We start from the raw sequence: 13,960 nt of genomic DNA, 5'->3' as shown, positions 1-13,960 counted from the left end.
AAACAATGCTGATATGATATTTTAATCAAAACACACCAACTGCTGCCAATAAAATGGTGACTAAGCTGCTCGGTAGGTTCATATGTTTGTAAATCTGACTGTGATGACGTCAGTGCTTCAGCTGCTGTGAACTTCAGCGCACGTCACTGCCATCCATACATCTGGACTGAAATGTTCCCTCTGTGGGACCAAGAAAGGAATATTCTATTCGATGTGTCATTCGCTCCCAAATGGCTGCCGATAATCTTTTTCTACTTTTTTTGTCTTTCTTCTCACTAGCTAAGACTTAGCAGCCGGCCAGTCACCAGTGAGTATCTAGTGTGTAACCTGCTAGAAACCAGCACACAGTAACCAGTTACAATAAATAGTGGTAAAGAAATCCTGTTTGTTAATTTCATCTTTTTTTATTGGGAGCATTTTTACGGACGGATTCGACAACGTGACATCACACCCCTGTCGTCACGTGATGTCGACGGTTCGTTGAGCCTCGGCGCAGCGGGAGCACACGCGCACACGCACACGCACACGCGCACACGCACACTTACGCACACGCACGTTAGCAAGTTCTGCTGAAGCAGAAGCCCATGTATAATACATAGCGTAGAGTTTCAGTCAGGGAAACACTCGGGTGACGGGAAAACGTGTGTCTGTTGAGCAATAGCAGTTGTTGAGCCTGCAATTTAACTCACCGTTCCCCTCAATTCCAGGTCAAACCCCCAGAACCTGCACCCCAAACCACACAGACATAAACCCCAACATTCGTGACAATATAATACTAAGATTTCAATGACACTAAAGGTCCATATGGCCACTAGCGAGCATAGCATGAGGCTAAAACATTTAGCAGTAATTCCACGTCTCCATCTTCCTCTTCCTCCAGTCTTTTCCCTTCAGGGTCTCCACAGCGAATCCACCTTCTCCATCTCACCCTACTCTCTGGATCATCCTCTCTCACTGCGTCCATCCATCTTCTCTGGTCTTCCTCTAGACCTCCATTTCCAGCATCCGTCTACCAATATATTCTCTATCCCTCCTCTGTCCATGACCCAACCATCTCAGTCTGGCTTCTCCGACCTTCTCTCCAAAACATCTAACATGTGCTGTTCCTCTGATGGACTCATTCCTGATCCTCTCCATCCTGGTCACTCCCAAAGAGAACCTCAGCATCTTCATCTCTGCCTGCTGTCTTTAGGTCATTGTAGCTGTTTCTAGTCCACACAGCATCGCTGGTCTCACCAGTGTCTCCTCCGGCTTTCCTTTCCTTCTGGCTGATAATCTTCTACCTCTTTGTTCCCCTGACACTTTTCTCCACCTCCACCGAGTACCTTTGGTTTGACTTATCATCTGCAGTCCCTCCGGAGTTCTACAAAGGAGACGGAGCTCCGTATCTTTATCCTCGGTCCGTTTTATCCAAACTGTGCTCGCAGTGCACGTCCCGGCCTGCTGTCCCGTCTGCACACCAAGAGACCCGGACCGGCAGCCAGGACCGGACCGGGTCGTCCCGGCTCACGGATAGGCTTCTGTTTGATATTTAACATGCTCACCGTGAATCCGCATGTGTGCCATATATGTACCACATGGAAAAACAAGTGACATTTTTGGGAAATAAATTGGGAACTTGCTGTCCATAAAGTCGCTGGTTTGGATTTGGTTTGTACAGTCAACGTGTTTTGGTCAGCTGGGTTTTCCCACCTGAACTGCAGGCAGGAGTGCAACTCTGGGCAGCGGGTTTGGAAAAATAAAACAGCCGACTGAGCTCCATGTTCGAGCCACAAGAGAAAGAAAAGTATTCTGAAGTGCATTTCTTCCAAGCAATATGTACTTTGTTAAAGACGCAGGGGGAGAATCCTGAGAACCTTATCTCAGGATAAAGATTGAAACTAAAATCGCTGTGATTGTGCGGCTCTGCGCTCGCCGGTGACAGCGGTCCAGCTGCGGTGGAGAGGTTTGACGTGTAGGACGTCCAGACCTCAGAGCTCCTTCTGTCCCGCCGCAGGAGGACGCCGTGGCGACCGGCGGCGCCCTTTACCTCTGGGTTGGCGCGTGTTTAATTTGCACCGCCGGCCGAACCCAGGAACATCGGTGAAGAACCTGGTCCACCGTCTGAACTACCGCCTACTTTTCCACTCCGCCCTCTTTTCCTGTGACTATGTTATCCTTGTGTTACACTTCCGTGCGCTCGCCGCGGACGCAAACACATCTCCTTCCTGTGCACGTGACATTAAACGCTTCGAATCCTCCGCAGACGGCGCGGACGTCCCCGCACGCCGTCTTGGTTGCCCTCCGCATCCCCGCAGGGCCGAGAGACAGAGCGGGCTTTCAACGCGCTATCGCAAGCTTTCACAGCAGAAGCCGGTTGTAGCGCCCAGGTCAATTATTTATTTGGGAGATTTTTATAGCCTCTGCGGTGCGGGCCTCCTCTCTGATAGGGCTCCGGCTGCGCCTTGTGACCGGGGAGGAGGGAGCCGGAGCCACATCGACTCCGCCGCCGTCCACAAAAGGTTTAGTTTCCTCTTCGCAGCGGCGTAAAATTCATCGTGCTGCGTTTCAGCGTCACGTGCGTCATCCATGAGCAGCGTGGTGCAGAATCCCTACATCGGCCGCACTCCGACCGCTCGGGTGAGTAGATCCTCGCTTCCAGGACGGATCCTTCACGAACATACCGTCACCGACACGTTACCTGCGCATGTTCTCTGTTTGTGGAGTGTCGCGAGGAACTCGGGGACGGCAGAGGACGCTCGGCCGAGCTGCTCCCATCTACCCTGTTCCTCTCCAGTTACCATTTGTTAGAGTGCTGCTGTTCTTCCACTACTGCTTTCACGGGGGGTGCTTACATCATCATCATCATCATCATCATCATCATCATCATCATCATCATCATCATCATCATCATCATCATCATCATCCAAGGGAAGATGGGCCATCAATTATTTAACGGCTTGGGACTGTGAAATCACCGCAAATGTTTTTTTCATTACATGATAAGGATGGATACTAGTGTTGGTCCTGAAGTCTCTGCCTACGCTCCATGTCTTGGTGCTAACAAAACAAAATGCTTGCACCAGGACCTGAACAGACCCGAACAGACCCGAACAGACCTGAACAGACCTGAGCAGACCTGAACAGACCTGAACAGACCCGAACAGACCTGAACAGGCCTGAGCAGACCTGAACAGACCTGAACAGACCTGAACAGACCTGAACAGACCCGAACAGACCCGAACAGACCTGAACAGACCTGAGCAGAGCTGCTACTTATGACCATTTAGCACACAGTTGCTGAACAAAACACAATTCCACGGCAGGCCAGACTCTTTCTCTAGGAGAGCCCCGCCGTCCTTCACCCAGGAAACCAGGACAAGATGGATCCGTTCCTCCACCAATCATCTGCATAGGCTGCAGCCCACCCTGCTGTGATTGGGCAAGAGGAGGGGTTTGCTCCGGACCAATCACAGGGCCACATGTAACGAGGTGCAACCGTTCACCCTGTGGTTCTCGTCCGGAAAGTTCAGCATCTCCGATCATCTAGAAACCGGAGAACCCTGTGGAAACCCACGTCCTGGTCGTTCAGGCCCACTTCATGCAGCTCTGTGTGGCACCACCACCACCACCACCACCACCACCATCATCATCATCATCATCATCATCATCATCATCATCATCATCATCATTGTCATCATCACGTCTACACACCTGGTGGATCACAGGGGACTCACAGACACCGTCCATCCTGGACCTCACTCACACCAACCTGGACTCTTCTGCTCACCTTCTGACTGCTCGGGACGGTGGGAAGGTCAGAGAACCCTGGGAGAACCCAGGCCTGGAGAACATGCAGAAACTCCAACAGGGTAGCTGGAGTCAAACCAACAAGCGTCCAGACCAGGGAACCAGCGTAAACCAACACATGTGGATAATCTTACACACACACACACACACACACACACACACACATGCACACACACAGTGCTGCTCTGTTGAACATGAGTGCTTTTTGAATGTTGTGTTTTGCGGTCCGCCCTTCACCCATGTCTTTTTTACTTGGTCTAGGTTCCAGGGCTCAAAAGGGATTGAATGAAGAAAATCTCCACCTTGGCTGGAGTTTCACAAAATCACAGTTTGCATGTGGACAGGAGGCCAGAGCGCAAAAAGCTATGTTGCCAAAAATACCCATGTAGGTGTGCAAACACGCTCCGAGTCTTTGTTGAGATGTGCATGTCGTCGCCGGCGGCTCCAGGCTGGACCCCGTGCTTGTTTTCCATTTGCTGCATTTCTGTTTGCTCCGCTTGGCCTGCAGTCCGTCCCCCCTTTGGATGTGATCGGCTCGGCCCGGCCGCCCCCGGGTCGCCGCCGCCCGAGTTGTACCTTCTTTGAGCTTTCCACTCGGCCTCCTTCGCGGCTCCGAATACTTTCTGCTTTGCACGACGCTGGCGGTCCATCTGTGTTTGGCGTCTGACTTGACTTGCTGAGCCACGCATCACACAACCGCTCGAAAAGGAGCGGGCGCCGTTTCTAATTCGCGTTTCCGCCACCCGCCTCTAGATGCCCAAACCCGGGGGCAGCGGAGGGATACCGCCCGGGAGTCGAGACAGCGGCGTGATATGTCGAAGCAGCAGCGTCAGCAGCGGAAGCGGTGGATCCGGAGGCAAGATATTGTCCCTGTCGTCGGTGAGCGAGAGCATGCGCAGCGGCCTGAGCTGCTTCTTGTCCGAACAAGCGCTCGAACAGGAGGAGAGGCAGCAACGCACCAGCCAGTTAGCGGAATTCCAGCGCCTGAGAGAGGTCCGGGCGGCCGCGCAGCTCAAGAACCTGGAGGACTTCCTCAAGATGAACCACGTCTCCCTGAGAGAAACCATGTCGTACGCCACCGGCATGATATACAGGTAAGACTAGACCAGGTGTGGTGCGCAAGCGGTGCACTTCGGCCCTTGGTTCAGGGGATGTCCTGGTTCCACACCCCATAATACTTGGGGCAGCAGGGGGCGGCGCAGCGCAGGAGGTAGAACGATCCTCTTTGGAACCCTACGTTCCCATTCGGAGTCCCGGCTCCTCCTGGTGTGTCCAAGTTATGCCAGATGCTGAACCTCTCGCTGCTCCCTGGCAGCCTCCTGCTCTCGGTGCATCCACGATGGCTTCATTGCAGAGAACCAATTCCCCCGCGAGGGATTAATAAAGGATCGATTATTATCATAATTATCATCGGGAGACGGATGGAGTCAAAGGGAGCGTGAATTCATTGGTGCCACGGGTGCAGAGAAGAGGTTCAGATGGAGGCCGACGGTTGGCTGAGACCCCTGGAGGGAGCGGCCTAAAGCAGAGGACTGTATCTGTCGGGCAAACGTAGTCACGCAGGGACCGTAACTGTAACCCATTTATATGAACGTACGGCTGTGCTTTCAACTCTGAACGACTGCTATCTACTGACCATGATCCCTCGCCCACAGAAATCTGGGTAAATCTGGCCTGCGGGTGTCCTGCCTCGGCCTGGGTGAGTACGCCGTTCGTTTACTTCTCTGGGGACGACGGATGCGGTCAGTGGCCTCCATGTACGGTCTGTTATTTGGACGACAACGGGCCTTTCTCAAAGGCCCGTTGTCGCTCGTTCAATCAACGTCCCATAAAAACGGGGCGAAGCTCTGGTGCCGATCCCAAGCGCTGAATTTGAGTTCGGTAGCTTGTCAGAGGAGCTTCGAGGCAAGGAGAACCTCACGTGAGCAGCATGCCGGATGTTGGGCTTGGACAGTAACTGTCACCGTTTTGCTTCCCCTTCCCGTCCAGGCACGTGGGTGACCTTCGGAGGCCAGATAACCGAGGAGGTGAGGCCGCCGGAAAGCCTGAGCTATCTCACTCGACCACTTCGCCAAGCGGATTCTCACATTCCGTCTGAAAAGGGATTTAAAGTTTGGCCGAACTCGGTCTGGTCCCAAATAGTGTAAAGTCAAATATCATAAAGCAACTATCTAGTGTGACCTAAGTGAGAAACTGGCTGCACGGGGTTTAGCAGACCGAGGGTGAAGGAGGATGTTACAAGCACCTTCAGCACGCACTAAGCATGAGTGAAGTACTATTGGACTTCTCTGATCTATTGGACCTCTGTTCTGTTGCACTGTTGGACGTCCCTGATCAGCTGTCGCTTTAAGGCGCCTCGGTGTTTTACTGCAGACTTTCCTCTTTGGAAACATTCAGCCTTTTACTCAACGGTCTTGTTTTCGCACCGGTAAAGGTGGCAGAGGAGCTGATGACCGTCGCCTACGACAACGGAATCAACCTCTTCGACACGGCCGAGGTTTACAACGATGGGATGTGAGTATCTCGTGTTATGGGAAACGCTGGATTTCCTGTGACTTTATGATGCAAGATACAGGAATGTATATAGAGTTTGTTTAATAACTGGGAAAAATGAATCTCCCCTCGCTGTTCCCTGCAGGGCTGAGGTCGTGCTGGGAAGAATCATGAAGAAGAAAGGATGGAGGTACGGATCCTCATCCAGGTCATACTTGTTAGCATCGAGTAGACCGGGCCATTCAAAGGTTCGAGTAGATTGGGCCATTCAAAGGTTCATTGAGGACAGAGATTTTGAAACTTTGCTTTCCTTCTGGTCGATGGATACGGAGTCCAGCCAGCTCACGGGGAAATATCTAGAAAGCCACGGGATGACTGGGGAGACGTCCCGGCCACTAGGAGTCCTGCAAGGCTCCGGCAGGTCGGCACACGAGGACGCAATTGTTCCCAGAACCCTTCCTGACTGAGACGGCGCATGACTTACCTGGATATGGTCTCCTCCGGGACCACGGCAGATGCTCCTCCAGACCTTCGGCTGAAGGAAATGCAGTGTCATCATCCATGCCGGACTGTCTTCGGCATCATGGTCACCTGACTTCTGGAACCTTGAGTCTGTCTCCAATCAGGGGGACTCCACTGTGAATAGGATGGAGGAGATGGAACAGTACGTTGCCTCTTCCTTCTCTAATCAGTGCCGAGACACAGAAGATGTTCAAGTTCCTTTCCGGTGAAGGTCTGCATGCACGGTAGAAGACCACGGAGCAGACGGTTTGCAGGATCCCGTCAGACTGCACAGCGGGAGACTCGACAGCGGAGGGAAATGTGAATTGCCTTTGGGATTTTTCACACCACGTTCCTTCAGTCTGCGTTCTCCTACATCTGACCGGTTAGTTCACTGACATGTGGTCGGAAACAAGGAAGTGCAGAGGTTGTTGTGAAGCTTGGAAGCGTGAGATTGCAGTGAGGTGCTGCTGAGGGCCTCATTAGGATCTCCTGCAGGTTACAACAGTTTGGAGGAGAAGCTAAGCTATAGTGTCTCCACCAGTGTGCCCGAGTGTGTGAGTCTGCACTTCAAACACCGTTTACAGGCTTCATTGTCTTGTCGTGCAGGCGTTCCAGTTTGGTCATCACCACCAAGATCTTCTGGGGAGGAAAGTATGTAAAGTTCTTTTAAAAAATCTTTTAACACATATTTTAAAAAAATCAAATATCCCCCTTTTGCCCACCCTGGCAGATGCGTAGTGTACCATCCCATACCGTAGTGTACCATCCCGTACCGTAGTGTACCATCCCATACCGTAGTGTACCATCCCATACCGTAGTGTACCAAAACATACCATAGTGTACCCTACCATACCATAGTGTACCATCCCATACCGTAGTGTACCAAAACATACCATAGTGTACCCTACCATACCGTGGTGTACCCTACCATGCCATAGTGTACCATCCCATACCATAGTGTACCAAAACATACCCTAGTGTACCAAAACATACCATATTGTACCAACCCAGATGGGACCAGAAGGGGATTTTTTTTCTCTCACCCAAACTGATGGAGGCAGACGGCCGCCCACCATGAATTGGGTCTGATCCATGTTTCTAGCTGTTAGGGGGAGATGTTCTTCACCTCTGTTTTTTTTCTTGCCACAGGGCAGAAATGGAAAGGGGATTGTCTCGTAAACATATAATTGAAGGTACGAGCCACACAAGTTAAGGTATAACGCCTGCTCCTTGTATATCGAGGTTAACCTCAGACTGCTCCACAATTTGACAATAACGTTCCAATCATTTCACGCCCCAGGCCTGAGAGCTTCCTTAAGTAGACTTCAGCTGGAGTACGTGGATGTGGTCTTCGCTAATCGACCAGATCCCAATACACCCATTGAAGGTCAGTGTAACTATCTTCAACCCGTCTTGTGCCTTTGACCCCAGCGGTGACGACATTAAGGATGTCGGTAGCGACCTTCCACTGATACCGCCGGCGTGCAGCGGTGGTATATTCACTTCACCGACTCACTCACTGACACGGCCATGAATCAAAGCATTTACAAACGGGGACTGACGGGGGGAAATTAGCTTTGGCTAACTCTCTTCCCCGGATGGTCCCTTCACAACTAAACGTTTACTTTGGGCCGCTCGCTTCAGGGTCTCCACAGCCAATCAGCTTCCTCCAGCTAACATTGAACCCTCTCCTTTGCATCCTCTTCTTTCACACCAACTACCTTCCTGTCCTCTTCTCCTCCATCCATAAACCTCCTCTCTGGTCTTCCTCTAGACCTCCTCCAGCCTCAGCATCCTTCTACCCAGAGTTTCTCCATCCCTCCTCTGTCCATGTCCAAATCGTCTTGGTCTGACTTTATCTCCAGCACATCCACCTTGTCCAGCTCTGCCTCCTGTCTTCTCCTCAGTGTCTCCAAACCAGACACCGTGGCTGCTCTTCACCTCCATCTTCTCCACCTTTCCTCTCATCCTGGCTGATCCTGGATGGTTGGATCTACGGAGACTTTTCTGCTCCTGATCAAGCCTGCTTGCACACCTCTCTCCACCATCTCTCCACCACCTTTCCACCCTCTCATCACTCTGGACTGTTGCCCCTCTGTGCTTAAAGTCCTCCACCATCTTCATGTCCACTCCCACTTGGCTGCCCGGGTTGTGTCTTGCTGCAGCCAGCCTTCATTCCTCCCTTACGACATGAACTAAAGTGATGAAATGAGAGCCGCACCCTCTGCACTGCAGACATCATTATCATCTCTGTTGCAGAGACGGTGAGAGCAATGACTCACGTGATCAACCAGGGGATGGCAATGTATTGGGGAACATCTCGATGGAGCTCCATGGAGATCATGGTCAGTTCATGCTCTGGCAAATTCACTAGTGTTGTGACAGCAGTGGTCACCCCTTGGGAAACACACACACACACACACACACACACACACACACACACACACACACACACACACACTGATACATAGATGTTGAACCCTGTTTGTAGTTTGGGCAACTTTCAGCTCTGACAACAACAAATCCCCACTTTGTGGCACAAGGAATGCTTCGCCGTGTCGAGGCTACGTGTCTCGAGCTCCATTATTAGGGACCCGGTTAACGGTTAGCATCCGGTCCCTTACTCCTTTCTACGCATGACAGACTGTACATGGATGAAGGGAAGATGAAGCTTTTGGACAGATGGTGAATTTGGACATCAGATATATGTTGAAGATAAATAATCAAGGCTGTCTGTCCTTTATGGCTTCTCTTCTTCTGTAGGAGGCCTATTCGGTGGCAAGGCAGTTTAACCAAATCCCGCCCATCTGTGAGCAGGCGGAGTATCACATGTTCCAGAGGGAGAAGGTTGAAGTTCAACTCCCTCAACTCTTCCACAAGATTGGTGAAGCAGCGGCTGTGAATCTCTTGGAGAATCATCATGATGCCGAAGACTGACATCATGAATCACACGTGTTTTCTGTCGGCAGGCATTGGCGCTTTGACCTGGTCTCCACTGGCCTGTGGAATCATCTCAGGGAAATATGACGACGGGATCCCCCCGTGTTCACGTGCATCACTAAAGGTAAGACCCCTTTCTTGCCTCCCCGGTGATACTTAATGGTACCTCAACCCTCCGAACATTTACCTGGTTACAGTTCCATCATCCTCATTGTGCCGTGGATTATCTGGGGCGGGCTTGCTTTGGCATCAGACTCAATGCCAAACACTCAACACAAGCCAACCACGACTCTAGCTCTTTCTGGGAGACCTCAAGGTGTTTTCTCGGCCTCCTACTTGGTGAATATGCTCAGGACACACCCCACTGGAGGCAACTCATCAGGCTCCCGAACCCGGTAACCTGGGGTCGGGGATGGGGACGAGCCCCTTGGAGACCCTGAAGTTTTGCACTTTGCCCGGAGCCTCGCAGCACCCAGTTCTGCACCCCACAGAGGTGCAGTTCAGGGCATGCCGTGGAGGGGCTGGAGAGGTGACAGGCTACTGTTACCTTTCACGGTGCTGTTACAGAGGACAGCACTGCTCTCCAGGGGTGAGGGCACACAGTGAGGTGAAAACACCAGTCACTTCACCAACATAAGGGAATCATCACACAGCCCTCCTCAAAAAGACACAGAAAAGTCCTACATGATCTTTGGAAATGGTGGTAGCACTTTGAATTCATGAACTCAACTGTTATTTTCATGATAACAACCTACTTTATAGTTGTAAAGACTCCAGGTTCTAGGTAGACTGGAAAGTCACTGATAAAACTCCAAACCAAACTGAGGCAGTCGTGCCGTGCTCCAAGCCATTCCCCAGATATGAGCCTATAATGCCTGAATGAGGTAGATGTTGGTCTCTGCATTTACTGCACCTGTCTAGCCTTTGGTCCTAAACTGCATCATGTGTCTTCATCAGGGTTATCAGTGGCTGAGGGACCAGATTCTGAGTGAGGAGGGCAATCGTCAGCAGGCAAAGCTGAGAGAGCTGAAGGCAGTTGCCAAGCGACTTAACTGCACTCTGCCCCAACTGGCGATCGGTAAACTCGGCGTCTCCTGTGTGCTTTTCTTTTGTGACATATTCTATGGAGTGAAATGTTAGGATTCCCTTTCAGTCGCCCATCTAGAAAGAAGCCTGTTAGATGAGGAATCACTCAGTGTCTGCGGGTCTACACTTGGACAAATCTTAGCAGCAAATCTAACCTACTGACTTCAGTGATGCAGTGATAGGAAAGATCAACAAACTCCTGGTCTCTACGCAAAGAGGCTTCATCATATTACTTGTGTTTCCCCCGAAGCCTGGTGTCTGAGGAATGAAGGGGTGAACTCTGTCCTGCTGGGAGCTTCCAGGACTGAGCAGCTGATGGAAAATATCAAAGCCATACAGGTCAGATTCGATATCCATCTGTTCTTTGACAGTGACTCTTGCTCCTTCGTTTGCACCCAAACTTTGTTGAAGTCCTACAAGGATCGTACATCTGCCCAAAGTTGTCTTTGTTCATCTTGTTCATCTTGTACTCGTCAGCAATCATCAATCATAATGAAGATACACCATGAGGGTCATTTGTAAAGGCACTGGGGAGGGACACAGTTGTATGTTACCGAGCTTTGCATTGGTTTCACCATCTGTTTGTCCAACAATCACAGCCGTTTGACATCATGACACGACATGACACAATGTTTTTAAAGACGTTGAGGTCTTCATACCATGATAAAGAACGTGATAAAGTTTCTGCTCCGTTGCTGCTCCTCACCTCTTATGACAAAACAAAGAGAAGGTGTGTTGAGAATCTCTAGTGATTTTCCCTGTCTCTGCGCAGGTTCTTCCAAAGTTATCTCTACCCATTGTATCTGAGATGGACGTCATCCTGGGACACAAGCCCTACAGTAAAACAGGTTCCCGGTCATAGAGACGGCAAACCAAACAGAAAGTGCTCACAACTTTATAGTTTAACACCGTTCAACACAGTTCTAGTAAGGATCACTTTGCGTCTTCAACACCACGCTGTCCTACACCCAAGACACTGATGCACAAAAGACCAAAGACTGCCTGGAACAAGAGAGGGTTTGGAGTTTGATCGACCAAATCAAGGTCCTTCACAGTCTGAATTCATTAAAAGGGTGGAGAGGAACACCTTACCATTAAATGTCCACACAGACACACACACGTTTTCCCAGGGCCGCTGCATACGTGAGGACATCTCAATCAGGAGGTACTACCAAACATATCCTCAATCCAAGTCTTCCAGTCTCCTCTGCAGTGAGCACCTTCAGCATTATCTTGATGAACCAAGTCTCTTGACATTTTGTCCAAAGCTTGTGAATTTCTGTCCACCTTCTCCACCTGGCCCTTCCCAGCAACCCCCTAGGCTACTCCTTTGGGTCGGAGTCTTCTAGTTGTCATCTGCATTTTCAGGAGACCCCTCAGGCAACCAGTCCTGAAGTGCTTTCTTCTTCTGGACGATGACACAATAATGGCAATTGTAACTGCATCCTTGGACTCCACAAGGCCAGTATTGCTTGTGGATCACTGGGGTTCCACCTTGTCGCTGTCCCCGAGGTAGACCACCTGAAATGATCAGGTGCCTGCTTACTCCTTCACCCATCTTTGTCCCTGAATGTTTTTTGTTGTTCTGGTCAGTGAATGTCAAACGTACAAGTCCAGCTACCAAACACCACAGTGGTTTACATCAGGCAGGCTGAGCCCCCTGGACATGTATTTCCACCCATCGTGGACTGAGGCTCAGCACACCAACCATGGGATCGTTCCTTCTCAAATTGACAGGAAGTAGACAACTGGTTCGGTTTGAACAGACCAGGAGTTTCCAAGAGAGCCCAAAGTGATCAAAGGGGAGTAGACGAAGCAGGGGAGTCAGGGACAGATAAAATCACATCGCTGGAAAAAAGGAACTAACATGGATGCTACTTGCAGAGATGGCGATGACAATCTGGCAACTGGTCGAGGTTGGTGTCTTCACGCTGGTCCTGACTGCTGCCATCGGGTTCAGGTGGCAACCTATGCAAGTATGCTAAGGCACATACGTAGAACTACGGCAGACCATGACCATGGGTTCTCCAAGGGAGGCATCCAACCATCGAACGCACCTACATTAGCTTGGATAAATCGCTATGAGCCGTGGATTTTAATATTTTTCTTTTATTTTAATGTGTGAAATAGTAATCTTTGATTCAAAAAACACAACTGCTATTTTGTGAATGGACACCCTGTTATCATGTGTCACCAGATCAAATGTTTGAGAGCAACCCAGCAACTAATAAGCACAAATCATCAATGTTTCATGGAAGGTCTTACAGTCCATCAGCAATAGGCACGTCTTTGGATGTGACTTTAGTCTCCATCCAGGCAGTTTATACATTGTTCTTATGTCTGCTAATGTTTGCCTGTGACAATAGTAAGGTTATATAACGTTGTATCCTGACTGTGAATATTTGTCAGTTTCTGCTCCAGCAGCGGTGCCTGCAGCTGAAAAACAAACATAACCATCATAATTTGAAGGCGTGAACATCTACGGTGCCTATTCTCCATTAAAACCTTGCAAATGTGTTGCGTTTTGCTCCAAATTTGGATTTTGTCAACAAATGAGACCGTTTCAGACAAACTAACCCGATAGTCAAAGGTTGACTGGAGGAGAAACAAGGCCAGACTTGGTGAAGGTACCAGGTCCTTCAGATCAGGGTACTTGGATCATCTTGTAGCAGCTGCATTGTTGATCCTTTTCTTAAAGATGGTTTAACTTTGATCTGCATACAAACACCAACGTGTCGTCCTCTGTGACTGCTCTTGCAGTTTCATGGTGTGTGTATGTGTGTGTGTGTGTGTGTGTGTGTGTGTGTGTGTGTGTGTGTGGCTCGCAGATCAACAGTTCCTTTCAGAACACAAATGCCAATTATTTCACTCACTCTGGTCGAGGGGTAACCAGCATCCCAAATAAATAAGTTGTGCCAAACCCTGCTCTGCTTGAAGGCGTCTTCCTTGGGTTCCTCAGGATCATCTGATCATCTGCTCAGCCCAGCCAGCGTTCAGAGATTCACCCCGAGCCCAAGTCTAACCATGAGGGTGGAAAGACACTGATGAGGGAACATGCGACCAAACAGCAGAACCACCCGACACCGACTCCTGTGCGCTAGCGTTTTATCTTCAGAACTTTCTGCAATCTTGGCCAAAGTGAGACGGT

At 50.2% G+C, this 13,960-nt stretch overlaps 1 protein-coding gene across 2 annotated transcripts; it reads left to right on the top strand.

Moving 5' to 3' along the window:
- Nucleotides 1-2,489: 2,489 nt before the first annotated feature.
- LOC147226779 (voltage-gated potassium channel subunit beta-2-like) lies at nt 2,490-13,718 on the top strand. 2 transcript variants are annotated; one of them, XM_086159097.1, is made up of 16 exons: nt 2,490-2,619; nt 4,051-4,174; nt 4,543-4,883; nt 5,445-5,488; nt 5,779-5,816; nt 6,224-6,303; nt 6,428-6,472; nt 7,393-7,437; nt 7,936-7,979; nt 8,087-8,173; nt 9,046-9,131; nt 9,550-9,670; nt 9,756-9,850; nt 10,684-10,804; nt 11,063-11,151; nt 11,585-13,718. In XM_086159097.1, exons 2-16 carry the CDS (start codon nt 4,124-4,126, stop codon nt 11,672-11,674), a joined length of 1,377 nt encoding a protein of 458 aa, XP_086015223.1. In that variant the 5' UTR covers nt 2,490-2,619; nt 4,051-4,123; the 3' UTR covers nt 11,675-13,718. The 2 variants fall into 2 exon arrangements, with proteins under 2 accessions (XP_086015223.1, XP_086015224.1); XM_086159098.1 differs by lacking the exon at nt 4,051-4,174 and having other exon boundaries at nt 2,497-2,619.
- Nucleotides 13,719-13,960: the final 242 nt, after the last annotated feature.

This window comes from Fistularia commersonii, chromosome 14 (assembly GCF_037954325.1).
Source record: "Fistularia commersonii isolate RoL2024-O1a breed Wild chromosome 14, RoL_Fcom_v1.0, whole genome shotgun sequence".
Lineage (NCBI taxonomy): Eukaryota > Metazoa > Chordata > Actinopteri > Syngnathiformes > Fistulariidae > Fistularia > Fistularia commersonii.
This window is presented reverse-complemented; position numbering and strand designations above follow the sequence as displayed.